The following is a 25616-nucleotide window of genomic DNA, read 5'->3' as shown; positions in this document are numbered from 1 at the left end:
CTAGAATAAATTAATGGAAAATGCATATGGGTAGTGTTGTCACATGCTTTGGCTGCAGAAGACATTTTCCCTTTGTGCTTGGCTGTTCTGCTAGACACTGTAATCATATTTCAGAGCCAGTAAGAACGTGTGGAGATTTAATCCATAACTGCTGTGAACCAGAATAACAGCTTCTGCCTTTTGTGCCTTTATACCTTAGTCTTTTTTTCTCCAGCAAACCATCCATGTTCTGTCATTCAGAATTTGTTACACAAATCACATTAGCATCTGAAAATGTTTTTCAGTAATGCACCAGTTTCGCTGCAGTTTAAGATTGTCTGTTTGCCTGACAATTGCCACATAATATGGTCTGAGACCCTTTGTTTATGAAAATTTAGGATGTATTGGGCATATTCTTAATAAACGTGCACCTTAATCTGAACTGTAGAAAGTTAGTATAGCCCCCCCAATCATAGTAACTTTTGTGTAGAATGAAGAAAATAATTTGTATTTGAAACTTCTCTATTTTTTTGTGTGTGAGATGTTGGTTGCTTCCATGCAGTCTCAAGTCCTTGGTGGAATGCTTATCTTATGAATTCTGACTTGGTTGCTCAGAAAGAAGAATGTCAGCCATTTGCTTGTTTTTTTAAGCAATGTCAGTTTGTAACCTTTTTTGGTACAGCTTCCTTGCTCTGGTTTTGAAGATCCAAGTAAATAAAAAGACTTTGCTGTTGATAAGTACAGAGCTCTCTCTCTTTTTTTTTTTTTTGCATGGCTCACAAGTCACACACTGTCTTCACCGCTGTGCAGCAGTGAATGAGCTGTACCAGGAAAACTTGACAGTCTGGTTAGCTATTTTGGTCTTGACAGACATTTTTTGTCTCAGCAGGCAGAGACAGAAATGATTGAAGTGCCTCTGGGGAAAACTCCTACATCCAACTAAAACAGTAGAAGAAGAAAAGTGCCAAGCAAGCTCTTAAACAAAGGCCCTCAGCTAGACTAGGAAATACTGCAGGAACAGTGCTATGCTTATAAGGCAAGGCCTTCTGAAAAAGACTGAGGTGCCTAAGATTTATGCAGAGAAAGGAGAGAGTGCTAATGACGTAGTGGTAGGCTCTTATAAAATGTGGGAGAACCTTGCATGACAATATAGCAGAGAGGCCTGGCCATCACTGTTAGTTTAAGGATCATGTGCAAAGGCACGAAATGAATACACCATCTGCATTCTGCCTCAGCCTTTAGCATTTGTGTCTGGGTTTTTGTGGGTATCCCCCCATGTAAGTAAATAATTAAGAATCCCACCATGTTAATCACCACGTTTTTTTACCCTTCCTAGCAGGTAATGTGGTTAATGCATTAACGGGGTTCAGAAATTCTCTCTTCTGGCTCCTGGGTGCATCTGTACTGCTCCCTCTTCACTCCTCACACTCACCGTCTGTCTCTAGGTAAGTCTGTAGCTCTTTATTGGACAATCATCAGTACTTGCTTCACTGGGCACCCCTGCTGGCTTCTTTGGGAGATGGCCTTGCCCTGTAAATTGTAGAGTCTGGTGAGCAAGGACCATATGATAAGTGGTGGACTAGGTACTGAGAACCATTATCCTGTAGCAGTGATCAGTAATCATCTTTATTTCTGGAGGAGCAATGTGCAATGTTGTAAGCACATCCCTTACTCATATCACAGTCTGAGTTTGTTCCCATTCTTGAGTCTCCTGACAGCACAGTCGGACTGTGTGTGTGGGGGGAGGGTGCACATGCTTAGACTGTGTTTGCTTGTCATCTGCTTTATTGTTCACTTTTGGTTGACTAAACAGACTGTGACAGGTGTGCAAGATCACACACATGTCCTTCTAGTCAATGTTGCAGAATTGTACATGTGGGAAGTCCTCCACCCAGGTGACCCGACGTCTGGCCAGCATACAACAGTTTTTAGCTACTGCAAGGTATCGCACATATGTTTTGACAACATCAGCCATAAAATGACATCTGTGTGTACACTCCCCAGAACTTTTCTGCCGCCATTCGGAATGCTTCACTTGTACTTCAGTCTGTGGCCTGATTCCGTTTGTTGCTGCCACCTTTCAGAAAAGTGCCCCGTTGGGGATTTCTTTGCTGCTGTGTTTTGTACTTAGTTCATGTCATCCAGGAAGGGTAAGTGTAGGTGTTGAAGGCAGATTCCACATAAACGGCCACAATCTTTGTCTTTTCTGCTTAGACCCCAATCAGACCATCGCTGTTGTTCCATCTGTCAAGCTTTTGTCCCTAAAACTTTGTGTAGCCTTCTTTCAGCTTTGAATCTTTAGAGAGTCAATGACTTAAATGTCTGGCCAAGGGACATTATGGAGGAAGGTTAGCATGCCTAGGCCTAAATCCTCTTCAGCTGCACCTCTTTCCACTGATGTATCCCTTGAGGTTAGTGAAGGCCTGGTGTTACTTTAGGAGGTTGGGTCCAGTTCCTCGCAGGTACCTCATCGAAAGCTGTTAAGAATCCGGCCTACGCACGTCCTCAGAGGCAGTGTAGACATCCATTTCGGACGGACAAGGGGAACCACAGCTTATTGTGCTTGAGGGCCCTAGGGGTGTACCTCTGACTCCAGCTAGGGAAGAGATTCCAGAGTCTGTCACTGAGGTGAGGCCTACCTCAGGTTCTTAACACATCTCATCATGCTGATATGCATGCTAAGAAAAAACAGAAAACCAGACATTCTCAATCCCCTTCCTCTCCATAGTCTGACTGTGATACTTTCTCTCAGGGAATGATTAAGGCTTTGATGGCTTTGAAGCCTTCCTCTACCATTTCTGTTCCGTCTTCACATCCTCTTCTGTTTAAAAAGGTTAAGGAACAAGTATTATTTAATGGCGATGATGATTCTACCTTTGATGAGGATTCCTTAGCATATTCTACAGAAATTACTTCCCCTTTATAATATGCCTCTCCAGAGGACGAGTCCAATGGGGGGGATTTCGCAGTAGAAGAGATTTCTTTTGGAGAGACCATTAACAAAATGAGGGAATTCTTTAAATGGGACTGGTCACAGATTTCAGAAGAGCAAAAAAGATCTGACCTTCTACAAATAGAACTTCCTTCCCCTTCCACTGTGCCTTCTGTTTTGTCAACTTTCTTGGGCACTTTGTCATTCTCTTCTAAGGCTCCTGCTCCAAAAAGGCCAGGTAGGTTCTACAAAGTGAAAACACAACATCCAAATAACTTCGTAAAGGTACAATCAGTGACATTGATAAAGGCTTTTTGGCCGAAAACAGTCTGTGCATTTAAGACTTAGTAAGGTTCTACAAAGTGCCTTATGACTGCAAGTTTTTGTTTGTGTCCTTTGGCTGATCAGCGGTTTCCATTGCTTCACACAAGTCTTCAAGGTTGTCTCCTAATCAAAACTACTTCCCTCTGATAATTCTGGAAAGACTTGGTAAGAAAATTTATAGTTCCTCCACTTTAGCCATCAGAGCTTTGAATTACCAAACTCACATGTCCAGGTATTCATTGGCCCTACTTTCTCAGGCCTCTCAAGCTCTTTTCTGAACTTCCAAATTCTGACATTAACAATCATTATGTCTGTCTTAGCAGCAGCTTCTTAAGTGGCTAGACACTCAATTAAATGCAGTTATGATGCTGTTGAGGCATCCTCCAGATCAGCTGCATGTGGTTCTGTACTTAGAAGGCACTCTTCTTGGTTGAAGCTTCAACCATTGCCAGATGACATAAAAGCAAAATTGTTCAATGCACCTCTTGATAAATTTGCTCTTTTTTGGTTCTGCAGCTGCAGACGTATTTAAATCCTCGCAAGAGAATGGAAAGGAACTTGAAGATTTTAAGCACCTTTTTGTTTCTGCTGTTCCAAAATTCCACAGGAATCAAAGATATCCTTTGTTAGAAGACCAGTGCGCCCATCTTCCTCTTCTGCTGCTGCTTCTAGACCTAAAAAGACTGGGCAGTCTCTGGGTGAGGAACCTGTCTTGCATACCTTACAGTAGCTAAAAGCTGTTGTATGCTGGCTAGACGTTGGGTTGCTTGGGTGGAGGACTTCCCACATGTAAATAATACTGCAACATAGACGAGAAGGGCGTCTGTGGTTATGGTAAGATTTTATACAACTATTCTTTCTTGGAGCTTGGGAATATTCCCTTTACCTGATTTTGTGCAGTCTCGGAGTTAGTAGATATAATTAATTAGCATGGGATGTGGGGGTGCTTGCCCCCATGCAAATTTTTCTTTTAGTTTTTGCATGCACCAAGGTTGCTTCTTGACACATTTTTGATGTATCGTGGGTGCCATTTTACATGTCGATGAAAATGATGTCAACATAATATTGGAAAATCATGTTTTATGTGTGTGTGTGTGTATATATATATATATATATATATATATATATATATATACACATCTCTATATATATATATATATATATATATATATATATACACATCTCTATATATACATATATATATATATATATATATATATATATATATACACACATCTCTATATACATATATACATACACACACACGTGTAGGGAGAGAGAGGGACAGTGTGCAAGATAATACAAAAGCATGTGTGTTGCTCCAGGTTGGCTGATTTTGTAATGTGATAAACTCTTCTGCAGTGTTGATGTTTCTTTGTCTCAGTTCTTCAGAAATTATTTTGCTTTGAATCTATTTACATTTTCATTAACGTCATATTGGCCTAGGGAAGGAACATTAGTTACTGTCTACAGACTGCTAGGTTGGGCATTAGATATATTTCAGCATTTATCAGTTAGCTAGCTGTTCTGAGTTGTACTACAGTTTGCTGACTGACTATTCCATCAAATATTGCAAACCTCCTGTGCGATTATGCAACCTTGGAATGCAGAGGACATTTGGTTTGAGATGGGGAGGTTTGAGAGATGGCTTGCCCACCACTTCACCAAGGTCTGCTAAATAATTTCTTCAATTTCATCTGAAGTACTAGGGTACAGTATAATGTCTGTATATTTATTGCTTTTTTTTTACTGTGAGTGTCCAACTGTGCCATGCACGACCCAATTTCAGAGGAGGACTGGTTACAACCAAAAAAGCATTTGTATAGTACATTGTAGCTGACCTAGCGTGGTAATCGAGCAAAAGATGACTGGTAAAATATTGCATGGCTACATGTATACATGCGTATGTACCTTCATATGTGATTATACATGTCTTTCAGTGAGGTAACAATATTACATTATAGATCACTCTGCAAATGTCAAAAGCAGTTTTAAGTGTATGGTGGCTCTAAAGTAGTATGTGGTGTTTTGTTCAGGAACTTTAAAGATAGCTAAGAGGAGAGGATGTACATATAAGTGATGGTAAGAAGAGAGGAATGTGTAAGCAGAAATGTAGGTAGGGGAGTACTTGCAAACTGTTTTCTGCTGTGGGGATAATCTTGACTTGGTATTTTTAAATGTGCTTGTCTATTTTTGAGGTGGGTTCTATGTACATTAAACAGAAGCCTGTGACATTTCTTTGCTGCCTTTACACTTGGTAGACAGGCATGACCACCAAAGTATGACTCCATGAGCACAAGGTTAGTTATATATTTGATAGCTGGGTAGGTGGAGTATTTGAATGACCCTTCATGTATGATTTGAGCATAATGTAGAATATAGAATGTACTGAGTTTGCATTTAGTTAAATGCAAGATGGATATGTTTTGATTTGTCAGGTGGTTAAATATTACAAAAGTGCATGCATCAAATGGAAAAAAAACATGTAGGTTGTATAAAAGTGTTTATAAAGTCTAGGAAAACAGAAACTGAGATAGTTGTAAATTGCATTAGTTGAATGCTTTACAAATTATTTGAATTGATGATCCTGTTGGCAGAATATTTATCATGGTTTTGCAACAGTCTGCCTTTGTCAAAACCATTTTGTTAGTAACCCTTAACATAGCTACTTTGGTTGCAAGTAGACTACATCTCCACCCACACACAGGGACTGAATTATTTACACTGTAGTCCTTAGGGACAATAACAATTTTTAATTTAACTCATTTAAGTACAGCTCTTTTATTAACTGAAGGTTACTTTCTCTTTTACAGAGTCACTCCTGACTGTTTTAAAAAATGGAGGCACTCCAATGTGATGGTTGTGATTTTCGGGCACCTTGTTACGAAGATCTTAAGGCCCATATTCAGGATGTCCATACGGCTTTCTTGCAACCTACGGATGTTGCAGAAGAAAATAATGTTAGCCAACCTAGACCACTCACTACAAATTCTAGTAGCCAAGTGGAGGCTGGATTTCCTCCTGTGAAAGATGAATTTGAACCTGCAGAGGAGATGCCGGGTGAGCATGGAATAAATTTAATTGGCACACTTAACTTTAAGCATTAAAAGAGGCTTATTTGTATTGGTACCACTGGTATCCATGAAAACAGTTGTAAAGAGAATTTTATCTTGATGTTCTTTATGAAAGATTACCTGTTTTTATGCATCTTAATTTTTAAGCAATTAGTCATGTACTGTTGTTATTGGTTTAGATGTGCTTTTCTTTCTTTCATACATTTTAATTGATGGAGATGGGTATACATCTTAATTTGTCATTGTCATACATTTTTATTAAGCATTCTTTGCCTCACAAGAAACTTTCTAAAATCTGCCTTTCTCTTTACAAATAAACTAGTAGAAAAAATGTTCAGTGCTTCTTGTTAGGAATTAAAAAAAAAAAAAAAAAAAAATTAGGAGCTGTTTATACTGCTAGTTGTATTGATTTGGTTGATGATCATCGTGTTACCCTGCTGTAGTCATCACACTTGGGTTATCCTGCCGTCAGGCGGTCCCGCAGTCGGCCCGAATTCCAAAATCTTGGTCCGGCATCGGTTGCTGTCGCTTCTTCCCTGACGTCAGTGCGCCAGGGGTATATAAGAGGCATCCAACGCCATTTTCTTCAGTCTTCCTTGCCGCGCGGTGCCCGAAGCAGAAGCAGTTCGCAAGTGCCGGTCGGCCGACACCTGAGATTTTCGATTTGAATTTCAGTCCGAAGTCTTCAGTAAAGCTAAGTACCCCGTTGGGGAACATTTTCTTGCCTCAGTCAGATGTCAGAAAAAGTTAACAATTGCATTTCTTGTGGGAAGCAAATACCTCATAAGGACTTCCATTCCTATTGTATTCCTTGCCTAGGCCCAGACCACGACGTCACAGGTTGTCGGTTTTGCGCTAGGTTTAATAAACAAACTATCAAACGCCGTTTTGACTTCGCACGGCATTACTTAGGTAGGAAATTTAATTATATCATGCCGTCGGAGCAGCCGACGACCGCCATTCATAAAAAACGCAAGGATAAGGACAGGCAGCCTAGGAATAAGCCAGACACCGAGGCCTCAGCTGGGCCTATCGCCGGTTTTCAGTGAGGCGCCTACGCAGCCCCTGACTACCGCAGAACTGGAACCCCAGACAGCTGCGGATTCCCAAGCGGAGTCTACTAGGCCGACGCAGCCATCTACCGACACCTGAGCAGAACTAGACACCAGTGCAACGGAAACGCCTTCGGTTGCAGAAGGTGTCTTCAGACCGACTACACTCACCATTAAATCTTATGCTAAACTTAAAACTCCTTTAAAACCAAAAAAAACTGTACATCAGTCTATAGTTCAAGGCCCCATGCCTAAGAAACAGATGCTTAATATGTCTGAAGATTTGATTACCCTTATCAGGGGTTCCCATCCCCCTCCTGATAAAAGACCAAGACAAGAGGAGGATTATGCATCCTCTGACCAGGTTTTCTCTCCTCAGATTCTTCTGAGGAACAGGATTACACTTTTCCACCTTATGAAGATTCTGATGCTGAAGACTCTATTCCCTCAGCATCTCCCCCTGAAGACTACTCCTTTGGAGAAACTTTACATACCATGAGGGAACATTTCCACTGGGAAGGCCAGGATTACTCAGATTCTAAGAAAAGGCTCCGAGAGTTCCTTTTACTACCCCAGCACAGACCTCTTGTTATCCCTCCTGTTCAAGATATTGTGGATGATGTTTACTTGGAGTCTAGTTTAAATCCAGACTCTCTTCCTCCTGCTCCAGCCAAACCAGACAGATACTACAGAGTACCTGACTCACACAAATTGCTTTATAAAAGCCCTGCAGCTGACCCAGAAACAATTTCCCAGGGTCCTAAGGGAACAAAAGCTTCTATGGCTAAAAATCCTGTGCCCTCTGAAAGGGACTCCAGAGCCCTAGATAGATGGGGAAAGAAAATATGCACCTCAGCTACTCTGGCTATGAGAGCATTAAATTGCCAGTTTCACATGTTGAAATATCAACAATTCCTAATGTCTCAGTTAAAACAAAAAATGAGCACTCATTCAGAACAGCCTGGATTAAAGGAAATGCAGGATCTGTTGCATGCAGCTGAACAGGTGGGCAAACATACTTTACAGTGCGGATATGATTCATTGGAAACTTCTTGTAGAGCAGCTGTTACTGGCTCTGTCATACGTAGACATGCTTGGTTAAATGAACAAACCTTCCCTGACCATGTTAAAGCAAAATTATTGGATGCACCTTTACAGCAGGATGTATTATTTGGTGTCAAAGCAGAAGAGGTTTTAAAGAAAATGGAGGATAAGGCAAAGTCTATGCAAATGGTCAAGGATTTTTTGCAGGTACAACCCCCTTGTTTCAGCAGAGATTGACCAACAAAAAACTGGTCCTTTCCAGCTTCAGACAAATCACAGAGGGGCAAATACAGACGCCCAAGGGGCAGAGGTCAGTCACAGGGCCCTTACAAACCTCGCCGATGGGGTTCCGCTACCCAGAAAGGAGGAGAAGACAGGCCCCAAGCTAGCAGAAGGCAAACACAATGACTCTATCCTCAAGCTACCAAGCAAATCTCTCCTGGCAACTCCCTTGGGAGGAAAACTAGCATTTTCTGCAGACAACTGGCACATCATCACAAAAGACAAATGGATTCTAAACATTGTCTCTCAAGGATACAGATTTCACTTTCATACCTTACCAAGGATCAAAGGAATGCCAAACCTGCCACCAAATCAATGGGCAGAGGCACAAAAACAAATTACAGCTCTCATGAACATGAGAGCCATTCAGCAGGTACCTACACAGGAGCCAAGGACAAGGATTTTACTCAAGACTCTTCCTAGTCCCAAGAAAGGACAAAGCATGGAGACCCATTCTGGATCTTTCAATTCTGAACACCTATCTGCAAGTACCAAAATTCAAGATGCTAACACTACAGCAGCTTCTTCCCATGCTGGGCAAGAATGCTTGGCTAGTCACTTTGGACCTCAAGGAGGCATACCTGCATGTCCCTATAAGACAAAATTGCAGAAGATACCTCCGCTTCATTGCAGGTTCAACGCATTATCAATTTTCTGCACTGCCCTTTGGCTTGTCTACTGCACCCAGGGTCTTCACAAAATGCCTGGCACCAGCAATTGCATACTGCAGACAAAGAGGAATTCAGATATACCCATACCTGGACGACTGCCTTATTCAAGCAGAAAGCAAGGACATTCTTTTAAAGCATCTGGCATTTGTCAAACACCTTCTAAGTTGCCTAGGGTACACAGTAAACAAAAAGAAATCAAAACTAGTGCCCTCACAAAACATAATATTCCTGGGTGTGCCAGCTTGAATACAACGGCCCAGATGGCTTATCTCATGCCAGACAAGCAACGGCAGCTGTTTCAGTATTTCAAAATAATGGCAACAAAGACCCAACTCCCTGCAAGAAAAATTCTGCAGGCCTTGGGATTCATGGCATCTTGCATAATACTAATACCATTTGCAAAACTGCATATGAGGAAATTACAATGGTACCTGAAAAGTGTATGGACTCAGCACAGCTTGGAAACAATGATACCACTCATTCCCTGCCTTCAACAGGAGTTTCTATGGTGGGCACAGGCATGTCACCTCAACAAGGGTCAGCCTTTCACCTTACCCACAGTCAGGCAAACTATGACAACAGATGCATCGGACTATGCCTGGGGAGCACACATGGCAGGGCAGTGCATTCAGAACAAATGGACTACAGATCAGAGGCATCTGCATATCAATCAAAAAGAAATGCTAGCAGTACAGAATGCCCTAACAGCTTTCAAGGACCCTCTACACCCAGGACAACTAATAATAAAGACGGACAATACCACAGTCATGTGGTACATAAACAAGCAAGGGGGCACACATTCCTACCCTCTGTGCAGGTAAGCAATGACCTTGTGGTACACTGCACTGTCTTACCAGGTTCAATTACAAGCACAATTCCTGCCAGGAAAGAAAAACACATTGGCAGACGACCTAAGCAGAAACATCATGGATCCACAGGAATGGAAACTAGATCCACAAGTATTTGCAATGATAGCTCAAAAATGGGGACACCCAGACATAGATCTGTTTGCAAGCCCCCACAACCACCAACTTCAAAAATTTTGCACAAGGACCTTCCATCCACTAGCTTGGAAAGTGGACGCCCTCTCATTCAGTTGGAAAACATTAACAGTGTATGCCTTCCCTCCACTAACTCTTCTAGCAAAGGTACTGCTGAAAGTCAGATTAGAGAGGCCACAAATGATACTCGTTGCACCAGACTGGCCACGCCAGCATTGGTACCCAATTTTAAGGAACATGGCCCACGGCCCACCATGGATTTTGCCACAAATTCCTCACCTGCTCACCCAGCGAGACCATCAGATTCTACACAGCCAGCTCAAGACTTTAAATCTGGCTGCATGGCAAATTACCTAAACAACCAGCCAACACCTTTATCCAAAGCTGTTATGGATGTCATTCTGGAGGCCAGGAGGCCCAGCACCAGGAAAACCTATTTAGACAAATGGAAAAGATTTTGTGCTTGGAACCAGGCTAAAGGCCTAAACCCCCTTGATCCAAACATCCCTCAGATTCTACAATATTTGACTGAGATGTTACACAAAGGACTTTCCTTTTCCTCTATTAAGATCCACGCCTCAGCAATTTCAACACATTACAGCACGGATCCTCCTTTATTCTCACATCCACTCCTAAGACAGTTCCTCAGAGGGGCTAAGAACTTAAGACCGCCAAGGAGAGCTCCAACACCTACTTGGGATCTCAACTTTGTTCTGGAAAAGCTTACACTGCCGCCCTTTGAACCAGCTTTTTCAGCTGACTTAAAATTTCTTTCATGGAAAACTGCCCTGACCAGCTTTTTGTAGCCTATGCTACAGGATCACAAGGAAAAGCTATCTCAAAACAGACCATTTCAAAATGGATAGGGCATTGCATACGTTTTTGCCACATACATCATGGGAAACCAGTACCTGCTAACATTAGGCCCCACTCCACCAGGGCTACAGCTACATCAGCAGCTTTTCTCAGGGGAGTGCCTACCAAGGATATTCTGGAAGCTGTTACTTGGAGTTCAGTGCACACCTTCACCAAACACTATCACTTACCTCTATACTCTTAAGACTAGAGCTGGTTTTCCACTGCAGTTTTGCAAGGCTTACTAGCTTCTTCTAACCCTGTCTGACTCCACCTCCCATCCTTAGCTTTGGGATTCAACCCAAGTGTGATGACTGCAGCAGGGTAACGCGATGAACATAGTACAGTTTTGTACCTACCATAAATGTAGATGTTCGAGTGTTCACCCTGCTGCAGTCCAGGTTATCCTCCCTCCATCCCCTCTGAACTTATCTCTACCACTCTATCCTATGCTACCTCTGTGGTATATTTGCTTGTGCCTAAGGGTTTTATTTTATATATATATATATATATATATATATATATATATATATATATATATATATATATATATATATTTATATATATATATATATATATATATTTATATATATTTATATTTATTTATTTTTTTGCCTACCTGTTGGGGGCACCTGACATCTGGGGCAAGAAAAACTGAAGAAAATTGCGTCGGATGCCTCTTATATACCCTTGGCGCACTGACATCAGGGAAGAAGCGACAGCAACCGACGCCGGACCAAGACTTTGGAATTCGGGCCGACTGCGGGACCGCCTGACGGCAGGATAACCCAAGTGTGATGACTGCAGTAGGGTGAACACTCGAACATCTACATTTATGGTAGGTACAAAACTGTACTTTCTGTACTTTTTCTTGGCCGTGTCTTATTAGCCTATTTTATTAATAGCTTTTAATAGCTGTATGCTGTTTATGTAGTTTGTGTCGCTTTGTTTACATAGTCTGGGCTATGCTTGGGAAAGGTTCTTGACCAGTAAGTTTCCCCAGTAAACAGAAGCATCACTAGGTTGCCTTTGCATGATAATCAAAGCTACTGATATTACAAGTTTACATATGTTCTTTATAGTTGGGATGTCAGACTTGCACGTGTCAAATGCAACAAATAAGTTCCATAAAATGTGAGGGTAAGTTTCAAATTTGTGTACTGCTGAAATTTATTAAAATCTGATCAGATATTCTCTATTGTTCTTTAGTAAGCTAAGTCTGTGTTATTTAACTTAGAATGCAAGATTGCCTTTGTCTTTTCCCATATTCTGTAAACAAGGTTTATTTTCTTGTGGCATACTTAACGAGTTTGTGGTGTCATGACAGACTGTTTTTAAAGTCAACATTTCATGCGTACTGTAGAATGAAAGTAAAGGTAATTAAAATGCAGCTTATCAATGTTTTTAACACTGAAATGTGTTTTTTGCTTTTTTTTTCCCCCCACTTCAGAGCAAACACCAGTTTTTTCTCCATCAGAGCAAAGAGCAGTACAGACTGAATCTGGACATTATTATGGACATAATCCAATGTTTTCCAGTCCACATACCTCTCCGAATCCTAAGCCTACCAATAAGTTTTTCCAGTGCAAATTTTGTATCCGTTACTTCAGATCTAAAAGTCTTCTCATAGAACATACAAGGAAGGTACATGGTGGACATACCGGAAGCTCTTTGTTGAGTGGAGGACATTTATCCACAGGCCCTGCTCCTGGTTCTGTTAACTATAATGTTTTTCTGCATGATGGGTTTGGGAAAGTGTTTTCATGTCAGTTTTGTACATACAAATCTCCGAGACGTGCACGAATAATTAAACATCAGAAGATGTATCATAAAAGTAGCCTGAAAGAAACCTGTGTGCCTGCATCTGATTGTGAGCCTCTAGCCATGACAGCACCACTACAAGAGACTTGTAAAGAATTGCCTGCAGAAGTGGTGGAGAGAAGCATCTTAGAATCTATGGTGAAGCCTTTAACAAAATCAAGAGGTAACTTCTGCTGTGAATGGTGTGGTTATCAGACTCCAAGAAGGGAGCGGTGGTGTGATCATATGATGAAGAAACACAGAAATATGGTTAAGATCATGTCTTCTCTAAGGCAACAACAAGATGGAGCACATATACCCGAACTGCATTCACAGACGAAAAGCATGCAGCATTCAACACCAAACTCTAGCTATTTATCGATGAACATTTCAAACCGGGAGATGGTCCATGCTAACATGTCGAACTTTAGAAGTAGCCCAGTTAGCTCTCATATGAAGCCCAGTCCTCCACCACCTCCTCCTCCTCCCCCTCCGCTGCCCCCTCCCCCCTCAGCACCTAGATTTAATCCTTATTCTTACCCTCCAGTAAAACCCAAACCTCTCCATAGTACTAGTTTACAGACAATGGACAGATCACCTTACAGTGGAGTACCTAGTACCCCAAATTCAGCAACAGACATTGAAACTAACAGTATGTTGAACGACTCTAGTTCAGATGATGAACTTAATGACTTAGATGGAGAAAATCACCTAAACTCCATGGACCTTCAGTCATCAGCTTTGTCTGGAGAGCTTTTTATGGGATGTGAAGATGACAAGTTGCTTGAAACGAAGGGTATCCCGTTCAGGAGATTTATGAACAGATTCCAGTGCCCATTTTGCTCTTTTCTCACAATGCACCGTCGCAGTATCTCTCGGCACATAGAAAATATTCACTTGTCTGGAAAGACACCTGTATACAAATGTGAAGAATGCCCTTTCACTTGCAAAAGTTCAATAAAGCTTGGTCTTCACAAGCAGTGCCACACAAACATGTCATCCGAATGGGAAGCAATCAGTTCCCAGAATGAAAGCCTGTCTTCCATGAATGACAGTGTGCAGTCATATGATTTGGGAAGCATGAACTCTGCAATGAACTCTGCATTGAATGGCAGAAAGTCAGGGGTTATAACAGATTCTCTTCCACATCCTTATAGATGCACCATGTGTAACTATTCTACAACCACACTAAAAGGTCTTAGAGTACATCAACAACACAAACACTCATTTTGTGATAACATGCCAAGCTTTGAGAACCTTGCAAATACCTCACAGGATGACTCCGAATCCCAATCATCTTTAAGCAGTGTGCAGAAAACTCAGACATCAATTCTGGGGTTGTCTTCAAAAAATAACTTTTTGCCAAAGCCTGTTAGGAAGGTATCCAGTGATTTCCCACTAGATTTGTCTCCAGTGAAAAAGAGAACAAGGATCGATGAAATAGCCAGCAATCTTCAGAGTAAAATCAACCAAAACAAACAGCAAGAAGATTCCATAATTAATGTTGAAGATGTGGAAGATGAAGACGAAGATGAAGCAGAGGTTGAAGTGGAGTTGGATAAAGAAGACCGTGCAGAACATATAGTGGAGGTTCCAAATCGAGCTTTTCCTGTACAGCAGATGTGGGTAAGAGAGAAAGAAAGGGACACTTCTACTACACAGCAGCCTCAAGGAAGTTACCGTGGTATTTCTAATGAATTTAATGCAAACAATGGAGCAGAGATTGAGCTCACGTTATCGGATGATGAAGAGGAGTATTATAATGCGGCGAGTAGCTCAAAAGAACCCCTTGGGTTTGGAATGCAGACTGAGAACAGCCAGTCTGGAAGCAGCTCAAAAGAACTCCTTGGGTTTGGAATGCAGACTGAGAACAGCCCGTCTGGCATGTATGGAACAAATCAAGATGCTGATGGCTCAGATTTTGGAGAAGAACTGGGAAGGCTTTACTATTGCAAGCACTGTGATTTCAGTAACAAATCTGCTAGAAGTGTAAGCACTCACTATCAGAGAATGCATCCTTATATCAAATTTAGCTTTAGGTACATATTGGATCCCAATGACCACAGTGCAGTATATAGATGCCTTGAATGCTATGTTGATTACACATTATTTGAAGACTTGCAGCAACACTATTCAGAACATCATCCAGAAGCTATGAATGTACTGAATTTCAATCAACCAGACCTCGTGTATAGATGCCGCTTTTGTTCCTACACTAGCCCAAATGTTCGAAGTCTGATGCCACATTACCAAAGAATGCATCCAACTGTGAAAATCAACAATGCAATGATATTTTCAAGTTATACTGTTGAACAGCCTCACGGTATAAATTCTGAATCACAGACGTTGAGAGAAATCTTAAATTCTGCACCTAAGAATCTTGGAACAGTAGCACCTGCACCAGCTCGTTCTGCTGAACCTTCTAGCCCTCATAACAGAAATACTCCTAAGAATGTAAGCAGCCCTGAACCAGAGTCGCAAAAGGAATCATCAGTTAAAAATGTTGTAGTCTATGATTGTGATGTCTGTAAATTTGCAAGCCCTAACATGCATTCAGTTTTGGTGCACTATCAAAAGAAACATCCAGAACAGAAAGCATCTTATTTTAGGATTCAGAAGACCATGCGGGTGGTCTCACTGGACAGCTCTATTAATCCTCAGATCTTCTTTGAAGACAATACTCCATCTCCTCCTCCTGCACCAGCACCTCCCCCAGCACCTGCTCCAGCACAAGACCAAGACCAAAATTATGAGCTTTATTATTGCAAACACTGTGTTTACAGTAATCGTTCAGTTGTTGGAGTACTTGTACATTATCAGAAAAGGCACCCAGAAATAAAAGTCACGGCAAAGTATGTTAGGCAAGCACCTCCTACTCCGGCTCTTTTGAAACAGCTGGAAGAAATGCAGATTGCACAACCAAGACAGATGTCTGCCCAAGGCTCAGAAAGAGGTGATAATCAAGAAAGTGAAATGTTCTTTTGCATGCACTGTGATTATGGCAATCAGACTGTTAAAGGCGTCCTCATTCATTATCAGAAAAAACACCGTGATGTTAAAGCAACATCGGATATGGTTCGGCATCACACTGCTACTGTAAGGAGCATGTGTGACCGTGGACTAAAAAGACAAATGGGTCGAATAGCGTCTCCAGCTTCAAAAAATGATCATAACAAACCAAAATTAAGAGCATTAAGGTGCAGGCAGTGTTCTTATACATCACCATATATTTATGCACTTAGAAAACATACTAAAAAAGATCATCCAGAGTTGAAAGCTACAGTAACATCCATTTTACGATGGGCCTTTCTAGATGGAAAAATAGAGGCTGGCTACCACTGTGAATGGTGCATTTATTCGCATCCTGAACCTAATGGCCTTCTAATGCATTACCAGAGACGACATCCAGAACATTATGTTGACTTCACTTATATGGCCACCAAACTCTGGGCTGGTCCAGATCCTTCTACAGGCACATCAGATACCAAAAACTACAAATGTAGGGACTGCACTTTTGAGGCTTCTTCTATCTGGGATATTACGAACCACTATCAAGCTATGCATCCTTGGGTTATAAGCAGAGATGAATCTGTGCTGCTTGAAATTATCAAGGGGAAGGATGCTGCTGAAAAAGCCAGTGCAACAGTTGAAGAAGCATGCGCTCAGGTGTCCGAAGAGAGAAAAGAGGAAACTATTACTGAAAAAGTAGAAGTTGAAGAAGTAGTAATAGGTGAAGCAGGTGCAGGGATAGAGGAGGAAGAGGAGGAAGTTGACATTTCAGACCATCTTCAAGAAAAATCCCAGCAGCTGCCTTCTGTTAACTCTTTAATGTCCTCATCTGCTTACCAGTGCACTGTTTGCCAATCTGAGTACAACAACTTGCATGGGCTGCTAACTCATTATGGGAAAAAACATCCAGGTATGAAGGTTAAAGCTGCAGATTTTGCCCAGGATATAGACATTAACCCAGGTGCAGTGTACAAATGCAGGCACTGTCCGTATATTAACACTCGGATACATGGTGTTCTGACTCACTACCAGAAAAGACACCCAGCTATAAAGGTCACTGCAGAAGATTTTGTGCATGATATTGAGCCATCTTTGGAGGGACATCTCAATGAGATAGAAGAAAATAACAAAATTTCGAAGCAAGGATATGGTGCTTATCGGTGCAAATTATGCCCGTACACTCATGGTACTCTTGAGAAACTGAAAATTCATTATGAAAAATACCACGGTCAGCCTGACATAAATATGTTTGCACAGTCTCCAGTGAAGGCTACAATGACTGAAGAATCTGAAAGTATTCCAGAAAGCAAACCACCTACAATTTTAGAAGTAGAATCAATTGGAAGAATGATGCCACCAATTTCACGTTTTTCAAGGGGATCACACACAGTATTCAGATGCCAGCTCTGCAAGTATTTCTGTTCCACAAGAAAGGGTATTGCAAGGCATTATCGTATTAAACACAACAATGTTAGAGCACAGCCAGAAGACCAGACTAATTTATTCAAATGCGCTTTGTGTACGTACACAAATCCCATCCGCAAAGGTCTGGCAGCTCATTACCAGAAAAGACACGATCTTGATGCTTACTACACTCATTGCTTAGCAGCATCCAAAACAGTAAGTGAGAAGTCAAATAAACTAATCATCTCTTCTGTAACACAGGATAGTTCTCCAGAACTAAGTGAGGAGCTCAGGAGAGCAGTGGAAAGGAAAAAATGCTCTCTGTGTTCATTCCAGTCATTCAATAAAAAAGGCATTATAGCTCATTACATGAGGCGCCATCCTGGAGTGTTTCCCAAAAAGCAACAAGCAAGTAAACTTGAAGGGTACTTCACTATTGTCTATTCTGAGGAAGTTGAAAATGAAAGCTTTTCCTGTGGGAAGTCAACGGTGGAGGAAGACAAAGAGGTGGAGTTGCTTCCTTACAGGTGCATCAAGTGTTTCAAGCTTTCCTTTAGTACCCCAGAACTCCTTTGCATGCATTACACTGACCACCACAGTAAGGACCTGAAACGAGATTTCATTGTTGTGAATAACACTACTCGGTCCCATGTATATTCTTATCAGTGTAAGCACTGTGACATGAAACTTCAGTCCCTGGAAGAGTTGACTTCCCATTTAACTGACCACAATGAGGAATTTCAAAAAAGGGCAAAACGCCAAGAAAGAAGAAAACAGCTCCTGAACAAACAGAGAGCGCTGGATAGTGCAACCTCTGAGTTTAGAATGGAAAGGGTGAGCCTTTTATTGCTTGTTTATACTTCCCTTGAAAAGTTGTTTTCAAGTTTGAGCATCTGAGTGGGAGTTGAAATGTATCCTCTGTCTTTTACATTTTGTTTGTGTGGTTACAGTGCATAGTACAGTATCCATTTTTGTGTGTAGCATAGATTAAATTGTAAAATAAAAGCAGTATAAATTTACAGTGCCTTAAAAACTGGTACAAACTGAAATTAATATAGCACCTTTTAAGCAAAAAAGTGTTGTATGTAGAGGTGGATTAAGACTTGTAGTTGATTGATAGCAAAAAAAATGCATTAAGAGCAAAAAGTTTGAAGAAAATGATTATTTCTTATTGAATGTTGATTTGGCTGCTGGATAATTAAGACTGTATTATGCCTGTAGCTTTAGGTCTAGTTATTTGCCACATCCAGGCTGCTAGATCCTGCTCCTGGACTGTCATAGACCTTTCCCAAAATAAAGTTGTGCCCTTCTGGAACTCAACTGAAATGGTCTCAGCAGTTTAGTCTTTCCTAGATTTAGTGTTTAGTGTTAGTTTCTTGTCAGTTCCATTTTTATTTGATATCTTCAGTGTTATCTGATTGGGTAATTTTGAATGTGGAATACCCCCCCCCCCAAACACACATGCTTGTGCATAGTCATGGTTTCAGCAATGTGGGACGTGGATATGTCTTTCTTTAAGGTGTTTGCTGTTGTGTGATCCGTAAACATAATACCAGATGTTGAATAATTGGTGATGATTCCAAGCACATGAGAAGAAATGTATCAGAGAGCACCTTAATAACTGATAAGCTGGAAAAACAAGGAAGGCCCTCAGTACCATCTTCATCTTGTAAGCAACAGGTGATATTTCACTGTCACTGGAAGATGAGGCTTCCCAGCAGCTGGGTACTATTTTTATCACAGCTGTTTAAGTGACAAGTTCTAATACCGGACTAGTATCTACCTGCCCCCTGACATTGACGCAGGAGGTAGTGCTTTTTATTACTCACTGTCTCTTTGCTGCAGCAGGACTTCCTTGTTTGGAGTGACAACTAACAGTGGGTGTCCAGTGTTGCACACCACCCTTCCTATCCAGGGGACATGGTGTTCAGAAGTGCCACTAATTGAGTATGACCATTTGGCGGCTGTTGTATGTGCTATTGCCAGTTTTATTCAAACACCTGGGCATGGCGTTCTCCCTATAGTAATAATAGCTGGCAGTAGCTGTTCAATATCTCTCATTGTGAGGTATGTTCAGATGATAAAGTCCTGCCTCCTCTCGCATAACAATGGTGCCAGCCCAGATTCCTGTCCTGTTATCTTTACCCCCCGCCGGTCTTCCCCTCGGATATTTTCTGCTGTTGTCAGTGCTAATCCGTTAGTGCCATTGATTATTGTTACCCAGACATCATCTGGTAATCATTTTAAGTAGAGTTGCTTGCTACTGAGATTTGTCTGCATACATCAACTGGACATAAGCTGATTTAAGTATATTTCCTTCATTTTATTGTGGTTGTTATAACTTGGACTTTCTCAGATCTAGCTCTGTTGAAACTGTCTTCCCCCCCCCTCCCTGTTCTTGGATGTAGTTTAAATTTGGTGGCTTTTGCAGTGCCCGCCCCACTGTAGATTTGATCTAGGACACTCCCCCAGTCCCTTCTCTTTACCGCATTCTCTCTAATAAACCCTTTCTGCACTTGCTTTTAGTCCTTTTTAATTTAATTACATTTTTTTCATACTGTGTGTGGACTAATATTGCTACATACTCAAGTGTGCCAGCTTGCACTGCATGTGAATTGTTTTTATAGCATTTACTGTCTATTTTTTTCCTTGTCGTCGTAAAAAAAAAAAAAAAAATCTCTTGTTTTCCTGCCTTACTGAACTAGAGTAGTCCAGTTTCAGAGTTGCTGATCCCTGGGCTTTGTTTTTAGTTCCTGTTACTGATCCATTGCCTTATTAGGAAGGAGGGAAGTTTCTTTGCTTACCAGTGGGAGTGGGAAGCACTGAGCGGCCTTTTGTCCGATTTGGTGAAGTTTCAGCCAGAAACTAGTAGTCCATTGGTCGTTTTGGGCCAATTCCTAGCTCCTTTCAGCCCCCTGCTATAAAACACGCTAAACGTGCGTTTCCAGCTTGTACCAACTCAGCACAGATCCTCGTGGTGGCCTGCAGAGTGATCCAAGCAGCAGAGAGCTAAAAGAGTGACTTTCTACCAGATATAAGTATTTTTTGTGGCTTTCCCACTGTTATTAAGCTAGCGACTGCATTTCGCCTGTTTTACTGCTACTTTAAGTGATTTCTGCATTTTACACTGTTTATTGCACTTTAAGTTACTAATTGTTGCAAATTGTTTCTGTAGGCTACACACTAAAGTGCGCTAGCCGATTTAAAGCATTTATAGCATTTACTGTCTGTTTTTCTCCTTGTCTCTGTAAAAAAACAAAAAACAAAAAAAATCTCTTGTTTTCCTGCCTTACTGAACTAGAGTAGTCCAGTTTCAGAGTTGCTGATCCCTGGGCTTTGTTTTTAGTTCCTGTTACTGATCCATTGCCTTATTAGGAAGGAGGGAAGTTTTTTTGCTTACCAGTGGGAGTAGGAAGCACTGAGCGGCCTTTTTGTCTGATTTGGTGAAGTTTCAGCCAGAAACTAGTAGTCCATTGGTCGTTTTGGGCCAATTCCTAGCTCCCTTCAGCCCCCTGCTATAAAACACGCTAAACGCGGAGTTACCACTGTTGCACACAAGAGCAGCGGCGGTTAAACAAGGTTAAACTATTTGGGCCATCTAAATTCCACTCTTCCAATTTTCCCTTAAAACTACCTTCCTCGAGCTGTACTGCTGATCTAACCAGCATATCCTATAACTGAAATGTTCATCTCTACTTGATTCCCAAGTAGACTATTCTCTATCTGTAAAGCCTAGCACTTACTCCTACAGTACTTGCACCTTGATAAAGCACTCTTATTATAGATAGTACCCCACCAGCCTAAAACCCACTTCCCCGGAGTCCTTTGAAAGTCACTTTATCTACTACTTCTAGTATGTCGAGGATCAGTTGCTAGTGTCCTCTCCAGCTCAACTGGTGAACCTGGGAATATTGAGGCAATGTTACAACTGCCTCATGTACACAGACAATCCTCTCTTTCTCCCACAAAACACAAATACATGCGAGAGATGCAACTATACGGCCAAACTGGAGGCTGAGCTCTCTCAACATAGGACTGGCAAGACCAGACAGGAGGAGAAGGTAACCACACACAATACATACCCAGTCACACATGGTACCATCACAACTTCAAATCATACACATACTCACACAAAGACATACTCGGAGGCTCTGATCAAAAATTTACCAAAACAGCAGAGGCCACCAAAGCAGACACCCAAACAACTACCACCTCACGACCCAACACATGCAACACATAGACCACACAGTCAGAGTGTCAAACAGTCACAGCCCTTAAGGCCAAACAAAATGCCAGACACACTTGTCATTGGTGATTCCATAGTCAGACACACTGACGTCCCGCTCACCAGACTGAGTAAAGAGAAGGTCACAGTAAGCTGCCTGTCGGGCGCTAGAATCCGCCACATAACGCAAGCACTCAGGTCTCTCAACAGCAGGTACAAGTACGACTCATTGTCCACGCTGGTGTCAACGACCTGAGACGTACCTCCTTGGACTACATGAAAAGGGACATCGAGGAGCACTCTGATTATGTAGCCCAGGCAGGTATGACCCTGACCTTGAGCAGTATCCTACCTTCACCTAGAATGATGCCACAATACAGTGATAAGATGATCAGCTTTAATAATTGGCTTAAATTCTGATGTCATTCAAAGGGGATCCAATGTCTGTCTGCCTGGGATGACATGCTGGACAAGCCACGCTGCTTCGCAAGGGACGGCTTGCACCTGTCACCCCTGGGCTTCCGGATATTGGCAAAGGCTCTTGCCACCCCCATAGTGCCTTTTTTGAGCAAGGCTCAAATTCTAAACCTACCACCCTAGAACACCAAAAAGGAAAAAAACTAAGGGTAATGCTGCTCAATGCCAAAAGTCTCAATCTCAAGATGCACGCACTCGAGGCCCTTCTCAATAATGGAGAACATCGATGTCTGTGCTGTGACAGAAACCTGGTTCAAGGCTCCTGAGAGCACCCCAGCACTAACAGGTTTCACCTCATATCATGCGTTCCGGCCCCAAAATCCGGACAACACCAAGAAAGGAGGGGTGTCCATATTCATAAAGGACACCCACACCTCAAGGTTGGTGGCAACGCACGATGCATCGGAGACCATCCAGGTGCAATTAACCATAGGCAAGACTGCTCTGCAATTTATAGCATGTTACAGGCCACCCTCTCAAACTCAGGAACCTCACATGGCCTTCCTGAAAACATTGGAGGGGATAAATGCATCTCCAAACACCATCATACTAGGTGACTTCAACTACCCTAATATAGACTGGGAACACTACTCAAGCCCGAACACTCTAACCCAAAGATTCCTGGAGTTCATAAACTCAAATGCCATGGAACAACTAGTCACCATCCCCACAAGAGGAGAAAACATACTTGATCTCATCATCACGAACATGGGATCAAAATGTTCAACACCGAAGTATACCCCTCACTGGTGAGATCAGATCATAAACTAATCTCGCTGGAGGTCCTCATCCCGCCCCACCTGAAACAAAAAGACCACAGTGAAAAACTTCTCAAAAGCCGATTTCACACTTCTAAAAACTAGTGTGGTCTCCTTTAAGGCCCCTGAGCCAGTGGTAAACATTACTCAAACCGCTGAATCACTTACAAATGCCTTCTACCAGCACCTACAGGACTGCATGGATCAGGCAATCCCAAACAAAACTAAGACTCTCTGTACCAAAGGCAAGCGTCCAGTCTGGTGGACCCCAGCCATAAACAAGCTCTACAACAAAAGGAGGAAGCTACTACAAGATAGAGCAAAATCCTTGAAAGGTAAGACACCTTTGATCATTATAAGTTAAGAGCTCTCATAAAATCATCCAAGGCAAATTTTGAGAGAAAAATCGCCAAGGACTCTAAAGAGAATCATAAGGCCTTCTTTAGCTATGTTAGAAACCTAGGAGGAAACTCCCAGATATGCTCAGAATTAGTTCAAAATGATGTGAAAATTACTGAACCTACACACATTGCCAACATACTGGCTGACAGGTTCAGTGCAAACTTCTCCCCCCCTCCCCCCCAAAAGGAGAGATATCTATTCCAGAGGATTGTAGCCCCCAAACATCTCCAACGCCCAGGTGAGAACTGCCCTCACTAAGGCAAAAAACACAGCATCCATGGGACCGGATGGTGTCCCCGTCTGTGTGCTTCATGAACTCAACGAGGAATTAAACCCACAGTTAGGACAGCTGTTTAATCTTAGCCTCACCTCAGGATATGTACCCAAGGAGTGGCGCACGGCGACTGTCGTCCCACTTCATAAGGGCGGTGCCTCCACAGACCCTGGAAATTACCGCCCCATTAGCTTGACAAGCCTTATCTGCAAAGCCATGGAGAGGATCATAATGGAACTCATAAATAAAGACATAGGGAACTTGCAGACTTTGGATCCAACCCAGTTTGGCTTTGTCAAAGGCAGATCCTGCCTCTTAAACTTGGTTGACTTTTTCGAGACAGTCACCAAGGCCATTGATGAGGGAAAGGCAGTCCATACAGCCTACCTCGACCTGGCAAAGGCCTTCGACACAATACCCCACTCAGGTATCATCGAAAAACTCATCAGCTTGAATGTAAACCCATACATCACAAGATGGGTTGCAAACTGGCTAAGTGACAGAACCCACAGGGTCAGAGTTGCTGGAGCCATGTCAGACTCAAAGCCTGTCACAAGTGGTGTCCCACAGGGCTCAGTCCTGGGTCTACTCTTGTTCGGCATCTGCTTTTCTGAAGTACAAGCAAACACAGGAGGGTTATGGCTGACAAAGTTTGCAGATGACTGCAAACTGGGCGCCATAGTCGAAAACACATCTGACACAGATATCCTCCAGAAGGGCCTCACAGAAACGGATAACTGGTGCCAGAGCCATGGCCTGAAGTTAAACGCCAAAAAATGCATAGTCATACCCTTCGGGAAAAACAAGGTTACCCCTAGCTACCATATAGGTGGCAATCCACTGAGCACAGAAAAAGTCATCAGAGATCTGGGGACCCAGGTTGACAGTAGCCTTTCGTTTGACACTCATGTTGCTAAGGTAGTTAGGAAAACCTTCTATATCACCCACCTGATCATGAAGGGATTCACATCTAGATCAAGGGAGGTCATCGTCCCCTGTACTCATCACTCATTAGACCTATGATTGAGTACAATGCCCGGTTCGGAATGTATCTGACCAGACACCTGCTGCAGCTTGAAAGGCCCCAAAAGTTCCTCACCAAAAGGATAAAGGGTCTCAAAAATATGTCTTATGCTGCCCGACTGAAAGAACTCCAGCTCTATTCAGTCTCATACCGCTTGCTCAGAGGTGACCTGTGCCTGACATATAAGGCCATGTCAAACCCAGATTTGATGAATATGCTTCACCTCAAACAGTCTAGATCCCTCAGAACCACAAGGGCGGGAGACTTAAACCTTGACACGGTTATAAATAGAACGTGCTGGAGGGACAGATTCATCACCCAGAGACTCCCTATGCTGTGGAACAAAATCCCGGTACATGTGAGGCAGAGCACCTCTCTGGCCTTGTTCAAGAGGAATCTTGACCACTGGATGGGAGATTGCAGATATACCCCAGGGATTACTTCAGTGTCACTGCTTGACAGAGGCACAGCAAAATGATAGGCATAGTTTTTATTCAAACTAAAGGGGTGGCGAAAGCCACATAACTATGGGCTAGGCTTATAAATGCCCTTGGGCAGATAGCCTAGTATGAACCTATGAACCTATGAATCAGACCCAGTGTTGCCATCCTCACTACGGTTTTCTTCCTAAGTCCTAGTACCACTGTCATTGTTTTGCTTCACTGATGTCTTCCATACTGAAAACCATTTACCCTGACTTTTTAAATGCCCTTTTCCCTCTGGGTTTTAGTGCATCTTGGTGTTCATGTTTAGCGCATGCAAGAATTTTATGCAACCCTACTTTCAAGGGCTCTTCCAGTTTTTTAGGGAACTCATCCATTTGGCTGCACAGTACGTTGTGCAATGCATTTAGTTCTTTTCAGCAGAACTAAAAACTGGGTTTATTCAGCAACGTCCCAGGTCTTTCACCAGTTGAATGATCTGATGTGAACACCTATTGAGAGCTACGTAAATTCCTGTCTGCTGTTATTCTTTAATTGAAGGCACAGCCATTCAAAGACTACAACTTGTAGTTTATCAGGCTGTTCA

At 42.2% G+C, this 25616-nt stretch overlaps 1 protein-coding gene across 1 annotated transcript in view; it reads left to right on the top strand.

The window, feature by feature from the left end:
* Positions 1-25616, top strand: part of ZNF462 (zinc finger protein 462) — a 277322-nt gene that overhangs the window by 151258 nt on the left and 100448 nt on the right. The window contains exons 2-3 of the mRNA XM_044061048.1: positions 6049-6295; positions 12665-18261. Coding sequence (XP_043916983.1) covers positions 6073-6295; positions 12665-18261 — 5820 coding nt within the window. The 5' untranslated portion in view covers positions 6049-6072. The remainder of the gene's footprint in view (positions 1-6048; positions 6296-12664; positions 18262-25616) is intronic.

This window comes from Protopterus annectens, chromosome 2.part0 (assembly GCF_019279795.1).
Source record: "Protopterus annectens isolate FY-2018-M chromosome 2.part0, PAN1.0, whole genome shotgun sequence".
Classification (NCBI taxonomy): Eukaryota; Metazoa; Chordata; order Ceratodontiformes; family Protopteridae; genus Protopterus; species Protopterus annectens.
The sequence above is the reverse complement of the archived record's forward strand: the minus strand, read 5'-3'. Positions and strand labels throughout refer to the sequence as shown.